General features: G+C 53.2%; 1 protein-coding gene across 1 annotated transcript; it reads left to right on the top strand.

Moving 5' to 3' along the window:
• The first annotated feature begins 9005 nt into the window (after positions 1-9005).
• Positions 9006-12039, top strand: LOC103288256 (G-protein coupled receptor 183-like). The gene is made up of 2 exons (XM_054720344.1): positions 9006-9050; positions 10966-12039. Exon 2 carries the CDS (start codon positions 10978-10980, stop codon positions 12037-12039), a length of 1062 nt encoding a protein of 353 aa, XP_054576319.1. The 5' UTR covers positions 9006-9050; positions 10966-10977.
• Positions 12040-18698: the final 6659 nt, after the last annotated feature.

Here is an 18698-nt window from a genome sequence, read left to right as displayed (position 1 = left end):
GTCCATCCTTGTGCAGTCAGGTCATTACTTTGGGTGCCCAGTGACCTCAGTGTGCGGTCAGTCACCTTTGACTTTGATCTTGGCTGTACTTTGGAATTATCTGGAGGACTGAAAAAGCTCCTGAGGCCTAATCTGCACTGGGGACTCTCATACTTGGTCCAGGAGTGGGTTTGTTGATGTGTAGCCCTAAGGCTGTCTCTCCAAATTCAGGGTTCTTCAGTTCTTCTATTACAGCCTCACGCCCCGCCCCGGCCCCAAGATGCTATCTAGTCTGGCACTACCAATTTATGCACCTGATATTTGAAACAGAGGAGAGGTTTTTTCCTCAACTGGTTTCTGTTCATCGCGCTATCCCACTGTGATCTTATTGCGCCTTCCCCGCCCAGTGTATGCTTTCCGTCTCACTATCGTCATGGCGGGATGTTCTCTCCACTTCCCAGGCACGAAGCCTCTCCTGGGCCAACTTCCCTTTCAGCTAAGTCCTTGAAGGAAGGAGTGGTTTCTACATGATTGAAAATATCTTTTTCCTCTCGAGATAAGAAACCAAGCAAGGAACACTGTTTAGCAATAGAAGGAAACAAACATGCATGTTACAATATGAACCTCAAAAACATGACGCTCAGTGAAAGCAGCCTGATGTCAAAGGCACACATTGTATGATTCAATTTCTATGAAACACCCAGAAAAGGCAAATCTGAAGGAGCAGGTTACAGGTCCACTGGATCTGGGTGGAATGAGAGGTGACTGCCAATGAACACAGGGGTCTTTTGGGGGTGATGGGGATATATTATAGAATTGGATTGTGCTGATGGTTGCACAGCTTTAAAAATCACTGAACCACACTCAGAAAGCTTGCATTCCAGAGTATGTCAATCATCCCTCCATAGAGTAAAGCAGGCAGACTAGTCTATTGAGTCCCTCCTAGAATGGATGTTCTTTGAGAACCTTAGACGAGTGAGGGTTGAACACTGTTTGAGTGAACCGTGCAGTTTATGGTCTCAGACAGCTCAGCTTTAGCTCCCCAGTCGGCCGAACCAAAGCCCTAGGTCAGTTGTACCCACCCTCTTTTTACACTGGGTTCAAGCTCTCCCTCTGTGCCCAGTCACCTTGGTAAAGGCCTCCTCCGAACCTGGGACAGGACCCTCTCTCTCCTGGGGGCTGTGGGGCTTTGGGTGTTTCAGAACTGCTTGGTTCCTTGCTGATAACTGGCTCCCTCGCCTCTCCCTCTGTCCCTTAGATTCTCTCCTTTCTCCCCAGAATCCCCTCTTCCCTTCTTTCCCCTTCCCCATCTCCCCTCCCTCCTTCCTTTCACAACCTCCCCTTTCTGCTTCCCTTCCTTCTCTCTTTCACCCTCTCCCTTCTCCCTTGCATCCTCTCTTCTCTCTTCTTCCTCCTCCCCATTTTCCTCCTCCCCTCCCACCTCTCCTTTCCCACGTAATGAATAGAGCACCATTTCCAGTGCAGACACTGTGTCAGAAGGTAGATATCTAAGGATGAGCAAAACCAACTCGGAAGGACCTGTCTTCAGAGTTCACAGTTTGTTGGGGGAGCGTGATATTAACCGAATCACACAAATTAAAGCTAAATTACAACACATAAGGTGTTTGAAGGGCCCATCATGCAACAGGGAGTTCTAATTTAGAGGGGTCCTTGAAGGGAACTTGGCCAACCCAGGTGATATTGAGGTGGGAGCTTGAAGGGTGAGAGGAGCTTCGGGTGAGGAGTAGAGAACAGGCTCTGGGTGGCGGGGCTGCAGCTGGGAGGACTGAAAGGTGGTCAGCGAGTGAAGTGGGGAAGCACAGAGGGGGAAGTCTGCCCCCGCAACACTCTCCATGGCCTGGCCTTTCCGTCCCTTCCCACCAAGGTCAGCCCCCAAGCAAAGTTACACTCAGTAAAACACATTGCTACCCAGGTACAGCCTCAAGATGCATATTTTCATTTCCCTTCCCTCCTGCTGTGTCTACCTGGCCAAAGTGCTAGCTCGTAAGCTGTGGGTGGGTTTTATTCTAAGAGGTTGGGAAGACATGGCTGAGTTTGGCACTTGGGGGAGACACAACCTAATTGATGTGAGACATCACTGGGCTGGTGAGAAGCTAATGCCTCAAGAGGTCCATCAGTTGCCCTGAGTTGAACTTAGGTTCAAGACAGGGCAGATCCCCTCCTCCCAGGAGCCCTCAGTGGAGGGTGGTGCCAGGCTGGGGATGGATCTTGGTGTCCTAGGCCAGACACTAGACTTTAGCCCTAGTTTTGAGGGTCTAAATAAGAGGCTGGGGGTGACGCACGGTTGGGGTAGGGAAGGGCCATCTGAAAAGCCCCATCAAGGCCCTAGATTTAGAGACAAGCAGGTGTTCAGAACACACTTCCTCCTCCCCCAGCCCTCCCTCCCCACTGGGTCCCCTTCTATTTATAGTGCTTCCTTTCCTGATCTCTGCGCTTGAAACACACCAAAGAGAAAAAAATTCTGAAAAATGTCAAACCACAGGTCCTTTCCCCACTCTTCTTTTAAATTTCTAGGTTTGTACTATTCCTGGTTGACCCTAAGGTAAATAGGGTCAAATGGGGTGCCCAGGTTTTAATAGGTACAGAAGGTGCCGATTACGGGGTTCTGGCCCCTTCTGTAGCCTACTGGGCAGGGACCCTGAGAGCCTTCTCACCAATAAAATGTGGGGCCACAAAGATAGGGCCCCAGAATCTAGCCCATAAGTTTGAAAAGATTGGCAGCAAAGATAATGAGGTGGGAGTTGGAAAATACTCTGAATTGGAAGCTAGGATGTCGTGGTCTAGTTAAATCTACGTTTAGAAACATCACTTTACATTTTTTAGTATATTTTCCACTCTGTAAATTGAAAGAGTTGAACTAGACCCATGTTTTACAAACATTTTTTGACTCAGAGCACATACACTACAACAAAAGTTCCACAAAATAGTATTTATGCTTACTGATGCATTTTCTTTTTTATTGTTTCATTTTCTACTCTATTTCTCTTTTAAAAAAATTCTGATCATGACCTACTAAAATAATTTCAAAATCCACTACAAATGCTTGAAGTGGTAAATTTTATGTATGTTCCACCATAATAAAAAATTTAAAAACTTCTGTAAATTTCAATCCAATGGTTGAAAAATACTGGACTACCCAATATCTAGTATACTCCAATATTATTTTAAAAATTTAATTGTTGCAATCACTGAAGATAAGTGCCTCATTGATAAGATGTTAAGATTACATTTTTCTCAGGTAATTACAATTTTTTCTCCATTGCCCTTCTTTTCTCTTTTAAATACCAACTAATTGTAGTATCAACTAAAGCTGAACATGTACATACCTTGAAGTCCAACAATTCTGCCTTGGGCATATCTCAATGGAAATGAATACATACTAGTATATTCACCAAATGGTGTGCTCAGCAATGTTCATAGCAGCACTAGAGCCTCCGATGGGATACAACTCAGATGTTAATCAGCAGGAAAATGAGTAAATAAGGGCTGGTACATCCACACAAAGGAATGTGTACAGCAATGAGAGTGAAAGAACTGTAACTATTAACAATATGAGTGAGTCTCACCAAAATAATGTTGAACAAAAGAAGTCAGAGCTGAAAGGACATATGCCATGTGATTTCATTTATATAAAGTTCAAAACCAGGCAAAAGTAATCTACGTGATAGAACTTTGGGAGGTGGTGATGAGAAGGGACTTCTGGGGGGCACAGAAGGGGCTTCTGGTTTTTTCTCTGGGTGCTAATTCCATGGGTGTGTTTATTGTATAAAAATTCATTGAGTTTATGACCTGGACATTTTTCTGTGAGTATGTTGTATTTCAATTAAAAAAAAGCTTACTAACAGAACAACTAAGAGTTCAGGAGATACTCCTTTTGGGTTCAACCTCTGCCATAGGTAACCTTTAGATAGAACAATGCACACATTAATCCCCGAACACACATCGGTTAGTGGTGACCGATCAGGCGCTGTGCAGGGCCCTGGGGAGGAATTTGGGTCTAGAAGAAAGTTGAACACAGTTGATTACAAAGTCATCTCATTTTGTTGATTCTGTGCTTTTTCAGCTGTAGGCTCATCGGTGTAGTCAGACTGCACAGTAGGGTCACAGGTGGGCATTGATCAGGGTTGGGGATTGAGTGGAGCCCAGGGAATCTCCCCAGGAGTTACGTTTCTGACTAAATCTCTCCTGGGGGCATTTTCTTGTGAAATTTTTGCAAACTATCTTGATTGCCTGAACTACCCATTTGGCATTTCCCTTAACATTTTTTGGTTAACGTGCAGGCATATATGTCCTGCTCCCACAATCTGAAGAAAGGGTGTGTTTTTCTCTTGGATCATCAGCTGTGCCCAGCACAGTGCCTTGAGCATGAAGGATGCATAAATAAGAGTTATTGACTGAAAGAGAGAAAGAAGTAATTCAATCAAATTTCAAGTCCCTCTTGAAGGAAGAGTATAGATCAGTGATGGCGAACCTATAACACGCGTGTCAGCACTGACACGCATAGCCATTTCTGATGACACACGGCCGCTGAGACGGCCGCATGCCGAGGATGAAACATTTGCTGCTCCTGAGGATGAAACATTTGCAAAATAATGTTTTTTCCTCAAACTGACACACTACCCGAGTTATGCTCAGTTTTTTGGCGAAGTTTGACACACCAAGCTCAAAAGGTTGCCCATCACTGGTCTAGATAAAGGAAAATAGGGTTGGTTCTAGCTAACTGAGGGTTTGCTTACGTTCTCATTGTTCGTGGGATGGAGTGGGAGGCACCCACATCTTCTTTTTCTTGAAGAGCATTTGCGTGGGAGGTAGGCTGGTCCAGGCTTTGAGGCCGTCTATAGCTGCCTGTATGACTTTGGATGACTCACTTCACTCACCTCTCTGGGCCTCAGCTTCCTCATCTGCAATGTGGGAAGACTGGACAGGTGCGTCTACTGGGTTCCTCTATTTGGTGACTCGATGAGGTCATGGGAAGATAGAAGGGATGGCTTTTCAACCCCAGCTGTTGTCTCCAGGTTCAGCATCATGTGGCTCTCAGTGACCTGCAGACACCCCGACTCCTGACTCAAAAATATCCTGTGAATGTCTTAGACTACATTGCATCCCTTCCCCCATGAGTAATACAGGGAAGGCTTCTGATGAGGTGAAACAATAGGAGCTGTGGTAGGCAGGCTTAGAATAGCAGTACCTCACCACTGCTCCTGTGTTCAGAGATCGCTCACTAAGCTCCTCTTCCATGCCAAGGCCTGTGTCAGGCCCTAGAGAGACTAAAATTTACGAAAGCTCATCACGTCTCACAATGGCTCACAATCCAACAAACGATGGTATAATTTATAGTGTACACTAATATAGAGATGTGTAGGGTACCAGGGGAGGTCAGAAGATGAGCATCTATGTATAAGAAGTGGGGGGATGGGAGCAGTCAAGGTAGGCTGCCTGGAGGAGAGGTGCCAGAGCTGTCTTGACTGAGGATGATTTACTAGTAAGCTGACTTGACCTAGGACAGGTGGGAGGGGGGAGATGCATTTCAGGCAAAGAGAGTAACAAATGCCAGGTCATGGAATTAGGGTCGTGTTCTAGAGAAATGTAGGGCCACTGTACATTTTAGCAAACTCATTCTCACCATGGGATGGAGAATGTAGAGCGGATTGGAGTGTCAAGGTCGAGAGCCAGGACTGGGGAACGAGAAGCTGTGGTTGGCTTGCTGGAGAGAGATGGCAAAGCCTACTCTATGGCCACTGCCTCAAGCATGTTGTAGAAGAGACGTGGCAGGTTGATGGCACATTGAGGGAGAGCAAGGGAGGCTTGCAGGATAGCCTTGGGGGGCAGTGTTCGTAGAGATGGGCCAATCCAGGAGGTGGAATGGGTCTGAGGAGTTAAACACATTGGCCTGATCCTGTGTGCCGAGGCGGTCACCCGTAGGTAGCTGGACACATGAGTCCTGGGATGGAGAGGCAGACTCATTTGGTGGTGTCTTTGGTTTCCCAGTGTTTCTCCCCAGCACATAGCAGGATTTCACTTCCTTGTCTTCTTGAAGTTAGACGTGGCCATGTGACTTGTGTGGTTCAATGAAATATGAGTGAAAGTGACACAAAGATCAAGTGCACAACTCCCCGCTCTCTTTCCCTTTGCTTCAGTGGCGGGATATGTTTGGCAAATTGCTCCCCATCCTATGTATTCATCTCTGGGAAACCTCCCTGCCTACTCAGGACTTGGTAGAGCCTCCTCCCGGGTACTCCCTTGAGGTCCTGAACTCACTCTCTCTGCGTGTCTGTCTCTCCATAGCGGTCTCACCTGCCTGCTTATCAGAAGGAAGGTTTGTCGCTGTGGTATCCCTCGCTAGTTCTGGAAGTTCAGGGTAATGTGGACATCCACTATGGGTGAGTGAATAAATAGGTTATTTAAAAGTGTCCAGAAGTCCCATTAATGATTCAAAAGATTTTTTGAAAAAGGAAACAAATACATCTGTACCCATTCTCAATCCTTTTCTTCCTCAATTTTTAAAAAAGAGGGGAGGATGCACTGGCTTTACAGAGCCCCCGGACAGCTGCTGTACCCGGAACTAAACCACACCAGGCTACACTTGCTTACGCTTGGGGCTGAAGATGCTCACGGAACACAGACGTGCAAGCCACAGAGATGAGATAGGGGTGCCACCTCTGCTTTCTTGGGCAGGCACAGATGGTGTCAGAAATCAGTGCCCTGTGTAGCTGCTTCCAGGGTAACACCCAGGGTGGTCACCAAGCTCCGATGCAGCTGCAGCCGCAGGGGCTCCACCCATCCCAGGAAGAGCAGCCTTCTGGGTCTCACCTTTCTCTAGGAGAACCCTAAATGTCTTGGGGACACGGAGGAAGGTTCCCCGCGGGTTTGGGAAGCGTGCATAAGTCAGGCAGCTCTGGATGCTGCATTAGCTCTTCCTTCTGGGGGTGCCGGGAGGGAAGTTAATGGTAAGCTTCTGGTGAGAAAGGGCTTCTTTACAAAACTTCTCTCCAATAGATCAGGAGCTTCGGGGGACATCTTTTAGGACCCGATTTATACTTGGGAAAAGTTGGGTCCTGTGGCCTTTGTCAGTGGGAGGCCTGTAGGGGAGTGTGCTGAGCCACACTGTGGACTGGGGGAAACCGAGGCAGTGTTGGAGCACAGGGGCTCGGGGAGTGTTTCAGGCGGGCTGGAGAGCTGGCTGCTGACGGAAGCAGGCTTCACCAGGTGTTCAGAGAAAGCCAGGGATGACTATCAGGAGCGAGGCACAGTCCCAATCACAGGACGGGCGCGATACCTCATTTATTAGCCAGCTGTGTGGTGGAGAAAACCGTCTGCTGGGAAACGAGAGGGAGAGAAGAGCGGCGGCCCTGCTGGGACCATCCAGCTGCCCAGCCCTGCCTCGTGCAGCCCTCGGACTGCTGTCCATCAGGACCGCAGATGTGGCTGTCGGGCACCATTAAGGCCTCAAATCCAGGAGATCCTGAGCCCGGCTGTCTCCCCTCCACTTGCCTACAGGAGGCTGAGCTTATCCCAGTCCCCACATGGCACCTCTCGCTTTCCTTGCCCTCACTCCAGTGGCGGGGGCTTGGGGGGTGAGAGGGGAGAATGGTGGCTGCTTGGTAGTCATGTCTCTGGTCTAAACCCCAGCCTTTGTGTGTGGGGCACAGAAAGAGAACAGAAAGCGGCTTCCCAGAGCGACTCTCCTCCCTCCCTCGTTCTTGGGAGCCACGGGGGCCAGGCCTGGTTGGGAGGTCTTGTGGCTGATTGTGCACGTCCTGTGGCAGGAAGATCATACCCCGTTTTGTTTCCTTTTTTAAAAAAATTTCAGCAGGAGTGGGTGAAGCCCCAAGAGTGTGGATTCCAGTGTGGTGAACTGATTCCATTCCTGCAGAGCAGAGGGCGCAGGCACCACCTGAGGAAGGCAGCTGGCCACTGGCCAGGGCTCTGTGGGCTCGCTGCACGTGCCCTTGGTGAGCCAGGTAAGTGGACCGCAGGTGAGTCTCCTCAAGGCAGGAGACGGGTGCTGGGGCTCAGAGAGAAAGGCTCAGGTTGTAGCTGCTCTTCACATGCCCGCTTTCTGAATCTGTTGTCAGCGGGTGGAACATCCCTGCCCGGCCCCAGCTCCCCGGCCAGGGGTCCCTGCCACTCCCGTCTGGGCAGAAAGCTAGGCCAGGCCAGAGGGATCGACGGCCAGCATCAGCCTCAAGGGAAAACTGCTGAGAGGCCCAGGCTGGCTCCCTTGAGTCAGATGCCAGGGGTGACCTTTAGAACCTTCTGGAAGCAGTGTAGACGACAGGTGTTAGGGCCCGAGAGTGTGCCCCTCTCTCTCGGGCTCTGAATTTGGGTCTGATCTGCCCAGACTGACTCCCGTGGCTTGATAGTCACATTTATGGCCTAAATCCCAGCCCGTGGAGGACACAGAGATAGGACAGAGGAAATAGTCACAACTAGACGCACAGTGTGACAGCACCTGCCCCCTCCCCGGGGTGTGGAGGTGACTTCTCTGTGGGTGTCTCTGGGAAGGGGGACCAGGGGCTGCCAGCAGGACCCAAGGTCCAGAGCCCTTGTTTTGTGCCAAAGACAAAAAAAAAAAAGGAGGCCCAGGCCAGGCCGCAGCATCCTGGGTGCGGATGCTGCTGAGGTTCACTGGGGAGTGTTCGCTGTGAGAGGCACACCTGAGAGTTGCCATCAAGTGACCCCGAGGGTGGAGGGGCTCACAAAGTTTTCAGAGGCTTCAGAGAGGAGGTGGCACTTAGCGGGCCGAGGGGTTGTGTGCTGTGCCAGGCAGTGAAGGGAGGGCTCAGGCACCCTCGGCTGAGGAAGTGACTGCGGGTGAGCCCCAAGGCCCCCGGGCTGAGGGCCAGGCCCAGCGAGGCTGCCTGGTGCTGTGTCCTGGGGAAGAGGCCGGGAAAGTCAGGAAGCGGGGGACAATGGCCAAGGGCTGGGGTCTCCTCGGGCGCCAGTCCATGCTTGCGGCCTGTGAGTCCTGAACAAACAGGGAAAGGGCACACTACTTCGAACCAGGGGTCTCCTAGCCGCTCTGTGACTGGGGAAGTTGATTCTAGAAGGTGAGTTGAGCTGTGGCTGGGACCCTCCTGAGCTCAATTTGCCCCCCCCCCCCCCCAGATGATGCTCCTTGCCCTACTGGGACTCTGGCTCCTGCAAGAAGCCCCCTCCCCATAGTCCCCAACTCCACATGGTGCCCTGGAACTCAGCGTGCCTGAGGCCGGATTGTTCAGGGAAGGAGGGGAGGAAGAGGAGCCTGCCCTAGAGGCACTGGAAGAGCTTACTCCTCAGGCAGCGATGTCAGTGGGGGGTTCGGTTCCCTGGGCAGCATCAGCCTGCACACTGGGGGGGAGGGGGGAGGGCAGGTCGCACCGCCACAGGGGTGTGTGTGAGAGTGAGAGTGTGAGTGCACGTGTGTGTTTGTGCGAGAGAGGAAGAGAGAAATGGGAGGACACAGGGGGAGCTGGGGGGCAGGCGGGAGGGTGCGGGAAGGAGCAGGCAGGATGGAGGCAGGAGGAGGCCGCCTAGGGCTGCTCGCTGAGTCTCTGAGCAGGTTAATCCTCTGGGGCGTGGGAAGGACTGCGGTCAGAACCTGAGCAGTGATTTCAGAAGTGAGGGTGGTGGTCGCCCTTGAGTGGAGGGGGGGGGGGGGGCGGGCGGGTGAAGGAGAGCTTCTGGGCGGCTGATGAGGTAAGTGTCCTCATCCGGGTGCTAATCACAGGGCGTGTTCACCGTGTGGAAATCATCAAGCTGTACTTTTACGATTCGCGTACATTTTTGCGTGTATGTGTTGGATTTTAAAATGGCTGCAAATTCTTTGGCGTTCCTCCTATTGAGAGGGGGCAGCTCTGTCCCCTTCTCCTGATTCGGGGCGGGCTCGTGACTGACAGGGGGTGGCAGGAGAGACGGTGCAGGCGAGGTTAGAGGCGGCGGCGCAGTGCCCCGATGGAAAATGTGAGGTTCCGTAAGGCCAACAGATCAGGAGACAGTTGCTGTTGAAAAGGAGGGTTTGTTTTAGAGATTCCAAGAAGGGGCCCACCACATCACAGAGGGCCCCACAGGAAGCTCTGGGTCAGCCTGGAGGCAGAGGGAGAGGGGCGGAAGTGAGGGCAAGGGCCTTTATTGTGGTTTCTGTGGAAAGGAACAGGCAAGGCGGGGCAGGCAGGTGTCGGATTGGCTAGTTTGAATAATTTCATAGGCTCTGGGACATCCAGGCTGCTCCTGGTCTTCAGGCACCTTGGCCCTGGGGTGATTAGGACAGGGGGGCGGGGGGAGGGGGAAATAGTGGCCCAGAGTGTAAGAGTCCAACAAAGAGCTGGCTGAGGTGTGGCTCTGGATGGGTTCGTCTGCATTTGAAAGACACACTCAAGGAACTGGCTAACCCAGGAAGGGGCATTCCCTGCAAGGCAGCAAGCGGTCACTACATCAGAACACAGAAAATAAAAGACGTGGTTAATACATGGAGCGTCTACCCAGCCACTGGGATGCTTTCTTTTGGAGCCTCAAGCTGCTATGTGAGAATCTAATTCCTTTCAGGCTGCCATGCTGAGAGGAAGCCCGGCCCAGGAGCCCACGCACAGGTGCCTTCGTTAGCAGCCCCCGTTAAGGGTCCAGGCAAAAGCCAGCATTACCTGCCACCCACTGAGTGAAGTCCCCTCTAGATGGTCCTGGCCTCTGCCCTTGACTCTTCCCAGCTGAGCGTCCCAATATTGAGGAGCAGAGAAAAGCCATTCTCACAGTGTCCTGATCAAAATCTGCTGTGAGCATAAAAAGTTTGTTTTAAGCTGCTACATCTCAGGGGTGATTTGTTACGCAGCAATCGTAACTGGAACAGTGCGTTACACTTCAACAAAAAGTTTACTTGAAAAGATGTGTTTTTCGTGTGCATGTTGCCTAGGCAAACTCTTAATTATTGCTAGATAGAGCTGTCACCTCACAGATTCAGTGTCACAGTTTACTTATTTTTGTCTCCCCAAGGACCTCTCTGACATGGCTTCCAGCACAGCCACCCCAAGCAGCATCTCCCACAATGCCAGCTTCTGCCTTCCTCACCACCCACCCCGGGCAGCCAGCGTGATGCTCTGTCTGTTCTACACAGTCCTCCTGGTCTTCAGCACCCTGGGAAATACCCTCGCCCTCTTCCTTGCCCGTCAAAAGGACAAGAAGAGCAACTCAACAAACGTCTACTTGGTCCACCTGGCGGTGTCCGACCTTCTGTTCACACTGGCTCTGCCTGGGAAGATCACCTACTACGCGCTGGACTTCAGCTGGCCTTTTGGGGAAGGGCTCTGCAGGCTGACGGCCTTCATATTCTACCTGAACACCTACGGGGGCATCTACCTCATGACGTGCGTGAGCGTGGACCGCTACCTGGCTGTGGTCCGCACCCACCAGCGCCCCCGGCTCCGCAGTGCCAGCCGAGCAAAGCTGGTCTGCGTGGCCGTCTGGGCCCTGGCGGTCCTGCAGACGGTGCCCCTGCTCTTGTTAACCATGACCATACCTGTGGCAGGCAAGGTCACCTGCATGGAGTATGACAGCGTTGAGAAGGTCTTCAGGCTGTCCGCCATCGTCCTGGGGGCTTGTGTCGTGGGCTTCTGGGGGCCGGTGGGGGTCATGCTATTTTGTTACGTGAAGATCACGGTGAAGCTGTGCAGGACAGCCCGGGACAACCCTCTGACAAGTGAGAAAGGGCACCACCGGCGGGCCTGCCTGCTCACGCTGGTGGTGCTGGTCGCTCTGGTGCTGTGCTTCAGCCCCTACCACCTCAACATCACCCAGTTCATGGTGAGGCAGATGCTCTACCTGCCGTCCTGCCCCGAGCAGAGCGCCTTCAAAGTGTCCCTGCAGCTCACCGTGTCCCTCATGAACACGAACTGTGCCATCGACCCCCTCATTTACTTCTTTGCATCTACACGTTACAGGGAATGGCTCCTCGACATTTTAAAACTCAGGGCGTCAGCATCCTCTTCTTCTTCCCCAGTGAGAACTTCCTCAGAAACACAAAGCACCACCAGGCTGGAGGCTCTGCCCTTAGAGGAGAATAAAGTCTAATGGCTTTAAAACTGCATCCAGGGAGCGGTTCGGGGTTGGCGGCCTGACGTGTATGTAATTTTTGTGTGGAGGGGGGAGTGGGAGGGTTCTTTAAGGCAAACAATATAGCGCTGGCTGTTTTGGCTCAGTGGTTGGAGTGCTGGCCTGTGGACTGAAGGGTCTTGGGTTTGATTCCGGTCAAGGGCACGTACTTGGGTTGCAACCAATTGATGTGTCTCTCTCACATCAATGTTTCTCTCTCTGTGTGTCTCCCTCCTTCCCTTCCACTCCCTCTAAAAATTAATGGGAAAATATATCCTTGGATGAGGATTAAAAAAATAATTAATAAATAATTTTAAAACAGAAAAAAACACAAAATGGTAAATACAAAACTACTGTATTTTCCGGCGTGTAAGACGACTTTTTAACCCAGGAAAATCTTCTTAAAAGTCGGGGGTCTTATACACCGGAAAATACGGTATTTACAATTTAGAATTAAAGTGAGTTATTGCCAAATGATGGGTGGGTTACCATATTTTCCGGCGTATAAGACCCCCGACTTTTGAGAAGATTTTCATGGCTTAAAAAGTTGTCTTGTACGGTAGATACAGAGTCTTGGGTGGTGAGTGAGCTTGAACTTCACCCTAGAGCTTGAACTTCATCCACCTGCAGTGCATCGTGATAAATAACAGTGAAGTGCCTGAGCCTTGCTGGGGTTGGGGGGGTCTGTGCTGTTTCTTCTGGAAAAGAGCATTTCCACAGTAAATACAGGCATCACCAAAAGATCTGTCGGCTGAGCACTAGATCAATTATGTAGACTACGTTTCAAATCTAGGGAAGCAGAACGTTCTAACGAGCACAAATAATCCTTCTTCCAAACCAAAATCGGTAAAAACTTAGAGTTAACATTTACAAAAATGACAAGGTTTTCTTGGAAAGGTCGGAAAGCAGGGGGAGGAGGCACACCAAGCTACTGGCCCCGATGCCTGGGGTCGGTGGGTCGAAGGGACTCCGTTAACTGTGGCCTGAGAAGTTGGACAGCTGTGCCCTGGGAAAGCATCCCGCACGGCTTGTGTGATTAATGGGGAACAGCGTTGGGGGAGGAAGACAGTCAGAGGGACAGGCCCTCGGTTTCATCGGTGCAGGTGCAGGTTGGCAGGTCCGATCCCCTTAGGTGCTGCTTCCATGAGACACGGCAAAGCTTCCGTTGCGCCTTCCTGAGTCTAAGCAACGTACAGAGAGCGGTTGACTTGGGCGATTCTGCATTTAGTAAAATAGAACATGCAGCTCTCTGCCCAAGCGCGGGGAGCACCAGGGCCAGGGGGCTGTCTGTCTCGCGTGGGCCCCAGCCCGCCCTGCTCCTTCTCACAGCTGCCTTTCCCGCTGCACAGCCCCCCGCCCCCCGCCTCTCCTTCCCCTCCCCAGCCCTCAAACTTCAGATGAGGCCCTCTCTGAAGTCGCCCTCAGCCCCTGGCCCAGCAGGACCCTCTCTGCTCCTGGTGACCTGACGCTTGCCATCTTGACATTTCTGACTGCATTTTGGGCACTCGACTCTCTTCCTACTGGAGCTTTACACTATGCTCTCTCTTGAGGGGACTGTCTCAGGTGGCACCCAGGTTGGGAGTTCCCGAGAAATGTGTGTGCTGAGCCCTCCTCTGTACTGAGGGTGAGTGCTCAGCCCGTGCTCACTGGTTTGAGTGGGTGAGGATAATTCCTCTCCTGCAGTGTGGTACATTGCACACCATCAAAAGCCCTTGGGGCTCATGTTAAAGTTCTGGGCACGCTTTTCCTCCATTCTGCCCCTAACTCTGGCTCCACGGGACTGGGAGCGGGCAGGACGATTGGCTCCAGGGTTACCTGCAGACACGTGGCTGTGGGTGTCCGTGGCCAGACAGGCCTCAGCATTGCACACCAGTCCTGGGGATGCGCTGGTCAGCGCCCACCGTAGAGGCGCTTCCGGCCTGCGGGAGGTGGGGAGTCAGAGACTCAGAGAATTTGGAACTCAGCTGAAAGGTGCCTCTGCACCCTATGTCTGCCTCTCTGAGTGAATCTCATAGGTGCCCACCTGGCTGGGGTTCAAAGCTCACACTCCACCCCAGTTTGCACCAACCCAGCACTTGTCCAAGGGCATGGATGGGGCAAGAAGGGGCCTGGCCAGCCGGCCCAGTGAGGAGGTGTGACGACCAGAGATGCCTTCATCACCTGGAGGCCCCTCCTGGGAGAGGGGCCAGGCAAGCAGGACTGTCCAACGCCAGACCTTACAAATCCTTCCCGACCATCCTCCCAGGTGTTTCTCATGCCGGGCTTCTTAGCTCCACAGCAGCTGGGGGCCAGTTTGTTAAGACCTATGGAAGCAGGAAGAAGGAAGTCACATCCGATGGCATTTGGGAACAAGAGGATGAGGAAAGAGGACCCAGGTCATGAGATCCAGCAGGAAGTGGCCACAGTGGGTGGGAGAGTGAGCGGAGCCCAGATACACAGGTTTGCAACTGGTTGTGGATGGATGTGAATGCCTTTCTTTTCAGACGAGGCGACAATGGGTGTGATTTACAAAGATCAGGGAAATCTGAGTTCTGAGGATTGAATGAGCCAGGGATGCTCCAGGCCGGGCTCTGAGTACAGAATCTGAGCTCAGGGAGCCAGAGGAGGAGTCCTGCAGAGGAGTCACTCCCTTTGAGCTTCATTTTCCCCGTCTATAAAAATGGGGACTATAGCCCGGCCGGTATGGCTCAGTGGTTGAGTGTTGACCTACGAACCAGGAGGTCATGGTTGGATTCCTGGTCGGGGCTCATGCCTGGGTTGCAGGCTCCATCCCCTGTGTGGTGTGTGCAGGAGGCAGCTAATTGATGTTTCTCATCATTGATGTTTCTCATCATTGATGTTTCTATTCTTCTCCCTCTCCCTTCTTCTCTCTGAAGTCAATAATAACATATTTTTTTAAAAAAGGGGACTATACTCTCTACCACATGGGCTCATTGTGGGAGTCCATGAACCAATACATGTGTAAATCATTTAAGACTGAAGGGGTCATTTAAAATGACACCTGCTTGCGGCCACTAAGTTTTCCAAGTGAGCTGGCACGACTCGAGTCCGCGGGGATGTACATCTATTCCCGGGGCCAGAGGTCCAAGCCCAGGCCACAGGGGCCCCTTGAGCAGTGGTTCTCAAAGCGTGGTCCTCGGGCCAGCAGCATCGGCACCACCAGGGACTTGTTAGAACGCACATTCCTGGCTGACACTCCAGACCTTACGAAGCAACGGCCCTGGGGGTGCGGCCCAACGCTGTGTTTCGGCAAGGTTTTGGGGTAATCTGGTCGCATGCTCCCGAGTGAGAACCACTGGCCCTCCTCGGATGCCCACGCCAGCATCTGATCTCTTGCCCATGGTATAAGTTTGCGAGGGTTGCTGTGATGAAGTACCATAAACTGTGTGGCTTAAAACAACAAAAAACTGATTCTCTCACAGTTCCAGAGGCTGAGAGTCCAACATCCAAGTGTGAGCAGGGCTGGCTCCCTCAGAGGCCGTGAGGGGGAGGCCGTGAGGGGGAGGCCGTGAGGGGGAGGCCGTGCGGGGGAGGCCGTGCGGGGGAGGCCGTGAGGGGGAGGCCGTGAGGGGGAGGCAGTGAGGGGGAGGCCATGTGGGGGAGGCCGTGCGGGGGAGGCAGTGAGGAGGAGGCCGTGAGGGGGAGGCAGTGAGGGGGAGGCCATGAGGGGGAGGCCATGTGGGGGAGGCCGTGCGGGGGAGGCAGTGAGGGGGAGGCCGTGAGGGGGAGGCAGTGAGGGGGAGGCCGTGAGGGGGAGGCAGTGAGGAGGAGGCCGTGAGGGAGAGGCAGTGAGGAGGAGGCCGTGAGGGGGAGGCAGTGAGGGAGAGGCTGTGAGGGAGAGTCTGCCCCAGGCCTCTCCCAGCGTCCGGGTCTTTGTGGCAATCCTTGGAGTTCCTTGGCTCCTGGATGCATCACCGGCTCTGCCTTCATCTTCACCGGCGTTCTCCCTGTGTCTGCTCCACACGGCATTTCTGTCTTTCTACAAGGACGCCAGCCATCTTGGATAGGTCCACCCTCATGCCCTCATCTTAACGTCATTAAACTTCATTAAACCCGAAAAGACCCTAGTTCAGGGCATATGTGCAGGCACTGGGGGTTAGGACTTCAGCCTACATTTTGGGAGGACAACATTCAACCCATAACACCGACCCGTTTCTGAGCAGCCCTCCTTCCAGACACTCTTCTTGGAGTCTCAGCCCATCCCGGACCTCCCCAGCCCTAGCCCCCACCCTGCCTCGGAACCCCCTGGGAAGGCGAGGCTTGGGAGAGGGAGTGAGAGGGGTTGGCTTTAAAACACTAGTTGGTTAAAAAGAAAAAAAAAAAAGAAAAAGGTTAAATGTCATGGTTCGTCTTTCAGATCCTATCCAAATAACCCCATGCCACCACGGAGGCCCCGCCAAAGGGTGTCCTCACCCTCCCTGTGGGAGCTCCGTCCAGAGGGAAGTCCAGGGGCCCAGGGCAGCCCTGAGGTCGGGACTCTGTGCCGAGGGCTCCCAGTCCCAGCCTGGGGGTGCACAAAGGGCACCCCCCCCCCCGAAGAGGAGTGCGGGGGATTCTGCCATTGGGTGGAGGGTCTCATGATGACTTCTAAGAATCTTAATCACTTGACATTTTAAGGAGGAAGAACAGAGAGTTTCGTAAGCCAAGTTCGTAGACACCCACATGTTCCCGCGGCGCTCGGCTTTCTCCAGAAAGCACATCTCCACCGAGAGCCACCGCTCCTCCCGCATCGCCGCACACCACGGGCTACCGCTGCCCAGCTTCCCCTGCAGTTCGCTTTCTCACTTCACCCCGTGGCTGTGTAGGGGACAGTCAGAGCCTGAGAAGCTCCCCTGGCCTCTGTGGGACGCGGCCCGGGGTGCACGGGTCAGACGGCACGTGGGCAGCACGGCGCTCCCTGGCTCAGGTGCCCTGCTGCTCCCGGTGGAAGCCTTTCCCTAAGGCCAGCGGGCCGGCCGGGCTCAGACACTGCGATTCCAAGGAGCCCGGGCTCTGTCGCCGCCAGCAGCTCCGCAATGGCACAGGCAGCCGAGGTGGCTGACGCCTGATCCATCCATCCCCTTGGGCAGGGTGCGATGAGGTGCCATGCGCTGAGGTAGGCACATGGCAGAAATGCAGTCACCTCACCAGCTCAATCCAAAAGCGTGAAGGGCTGCTGCCCCTAAAACCCGGAGGCTAGAGAGACGGAGTTGTCTCACACACGCTGCCCCCCGCCCCCCAGGGGCTGCCTTAGCCACCGGCCCCCTCTCTGCCCCAGCAGCGTCACCATGGTGGAGTGGTGTGTCCCTTTGTCAGCAGCAGTTCCTTAATTCCACCCCCAAGGGGTTTGTTAGGGGATGCGTTGTGTCTCCCCGAAGTTCACATGGTCCCAACCCGAGTGCCTCTGAATGTGACTGTAGAGCAGGCGTCCTCAAACTACGGCCCCTGGGCCACATGCGGGTGTTTTTGCCGTTTTGTTTTTTTACTTCAAAATAAGATATGTGCAGTGTGCATAGGAATTTGTTCATAGTTTTTTTTTTTTAAACTATAGTCCGGCCCTCCAGCGGTCTGAGGGACAGTGAACTGGCCCCCTGTTTAAAAAGTTTGAGGACCCCTGCTGTAGAGGGTCTTTAAAAGGAGGTCCTTAGGGCGGGACTGGCATCCTCATCACAGGAGGGCCCTAGGACACAGAGGCAAGACCCGTAAGACAGAGAGAAGGCACCATCTGCAAGCCAAGGAGAAGCCTCGCAGGAACCCAGCCCTGCTGCCATCCTGGCCTCAGCCTTCCAGCCTCAGAACTGTGAGGAAATACACTTCTGTTGATCAAGTCCCCCCATCCGTGGGATTTAGTGACGGCAGCCCCGGCCCACTGGTACAGTATTCTTACTCTCTCTCCCCCATTTGGGTAAAATAAATGGACCCCGCTCTCTCCTTTGAAACATCGCACTTCCTACAATCGGTTGAGAGACTGACAGAAGCCCAGACGGAGCGAATGTTGTCATTCCCCCTTGTTTTCTTAGGCACCTCTGGAGTGAGCGTGGGGTGGATGCTGGAGAGTGAGCCCGCGGTCAGGTCTCCTCTTCAGGGAACACCGACGGGAAGGCAGAGCGGCGGCTGGGGCTGCAGGCGGAGCGCGGGGCCTGCGTGTTCCTGCCAGGTCACCGTGTCACCGCGTCACCGCGCACTCAGGACAGTTCTGCTCTGCCTTTCCCCCAGGGTCAAGGTGATGACAGATTCGGGGAGCAGCTCTCATGCCCAGACCGCCCGTCTTACGGCCTGAAGAGGATTTCCCCCAGCCTGTTAGGTACTTCTGCAGAAGTCTGCTAATCTGATCTCTAGTTTTTCCACATGCTGGTCTTTTCTATTCACAGAGTGCTGCCACGTGTCGGCGGGTGACGGAGAAGACCAGCGATAAGCACCGGGCTTTCCGTGGCCTCCCTGAGGTCCCCTGCTCAGGCACAGCTGTGAATGCAGCCACTTCCCGCCCGTTCCAGGGGACGCGAAGACGGGGAAGGAGGTGAGAGGTCAAGTACTGGAAGCACCTCCCCGGGAGGCTGGAGAGCGCTGCCTCTTTCCTCAGTTTTACAAAGTAAGCCCACCCTGGCACGTGGGCTCCAGGCCTGGGGGGGAGGGGGGTATTGGCCCTGGCGAGTCACTGG

This window comes from Eptesicus fuscus, chromosome 8 (genome assembly GCF_027574615.1).
Source record: "Eptesicus fuscus isolate TK198812 chromosome 8, DD_ASM_mEF_20220401, whole genome shotgun sequence".
NCBI classification, from domain to species: domain Eukaryota; kingdom Metazoa; phylum Chordata; class Mammalia; order Chiroptera; family Vespertilionidae; genus Eptesicus; species Eptesicus fuscus.
The sequence above is the reverse complement of the archived record's forward strand: the minus strand, read 5'-3'. Positions and strand labels throughout refer to the sequence as shown.

Coding starts and splice junctions, on each gene's coding strand:
- LOC103288256 (XM_054720344.1), top strand. CDS start 10,978: ATGGCTTCCAGCACAGCCACCCCAAGCAGCATCTCCCACAATGCCAGC.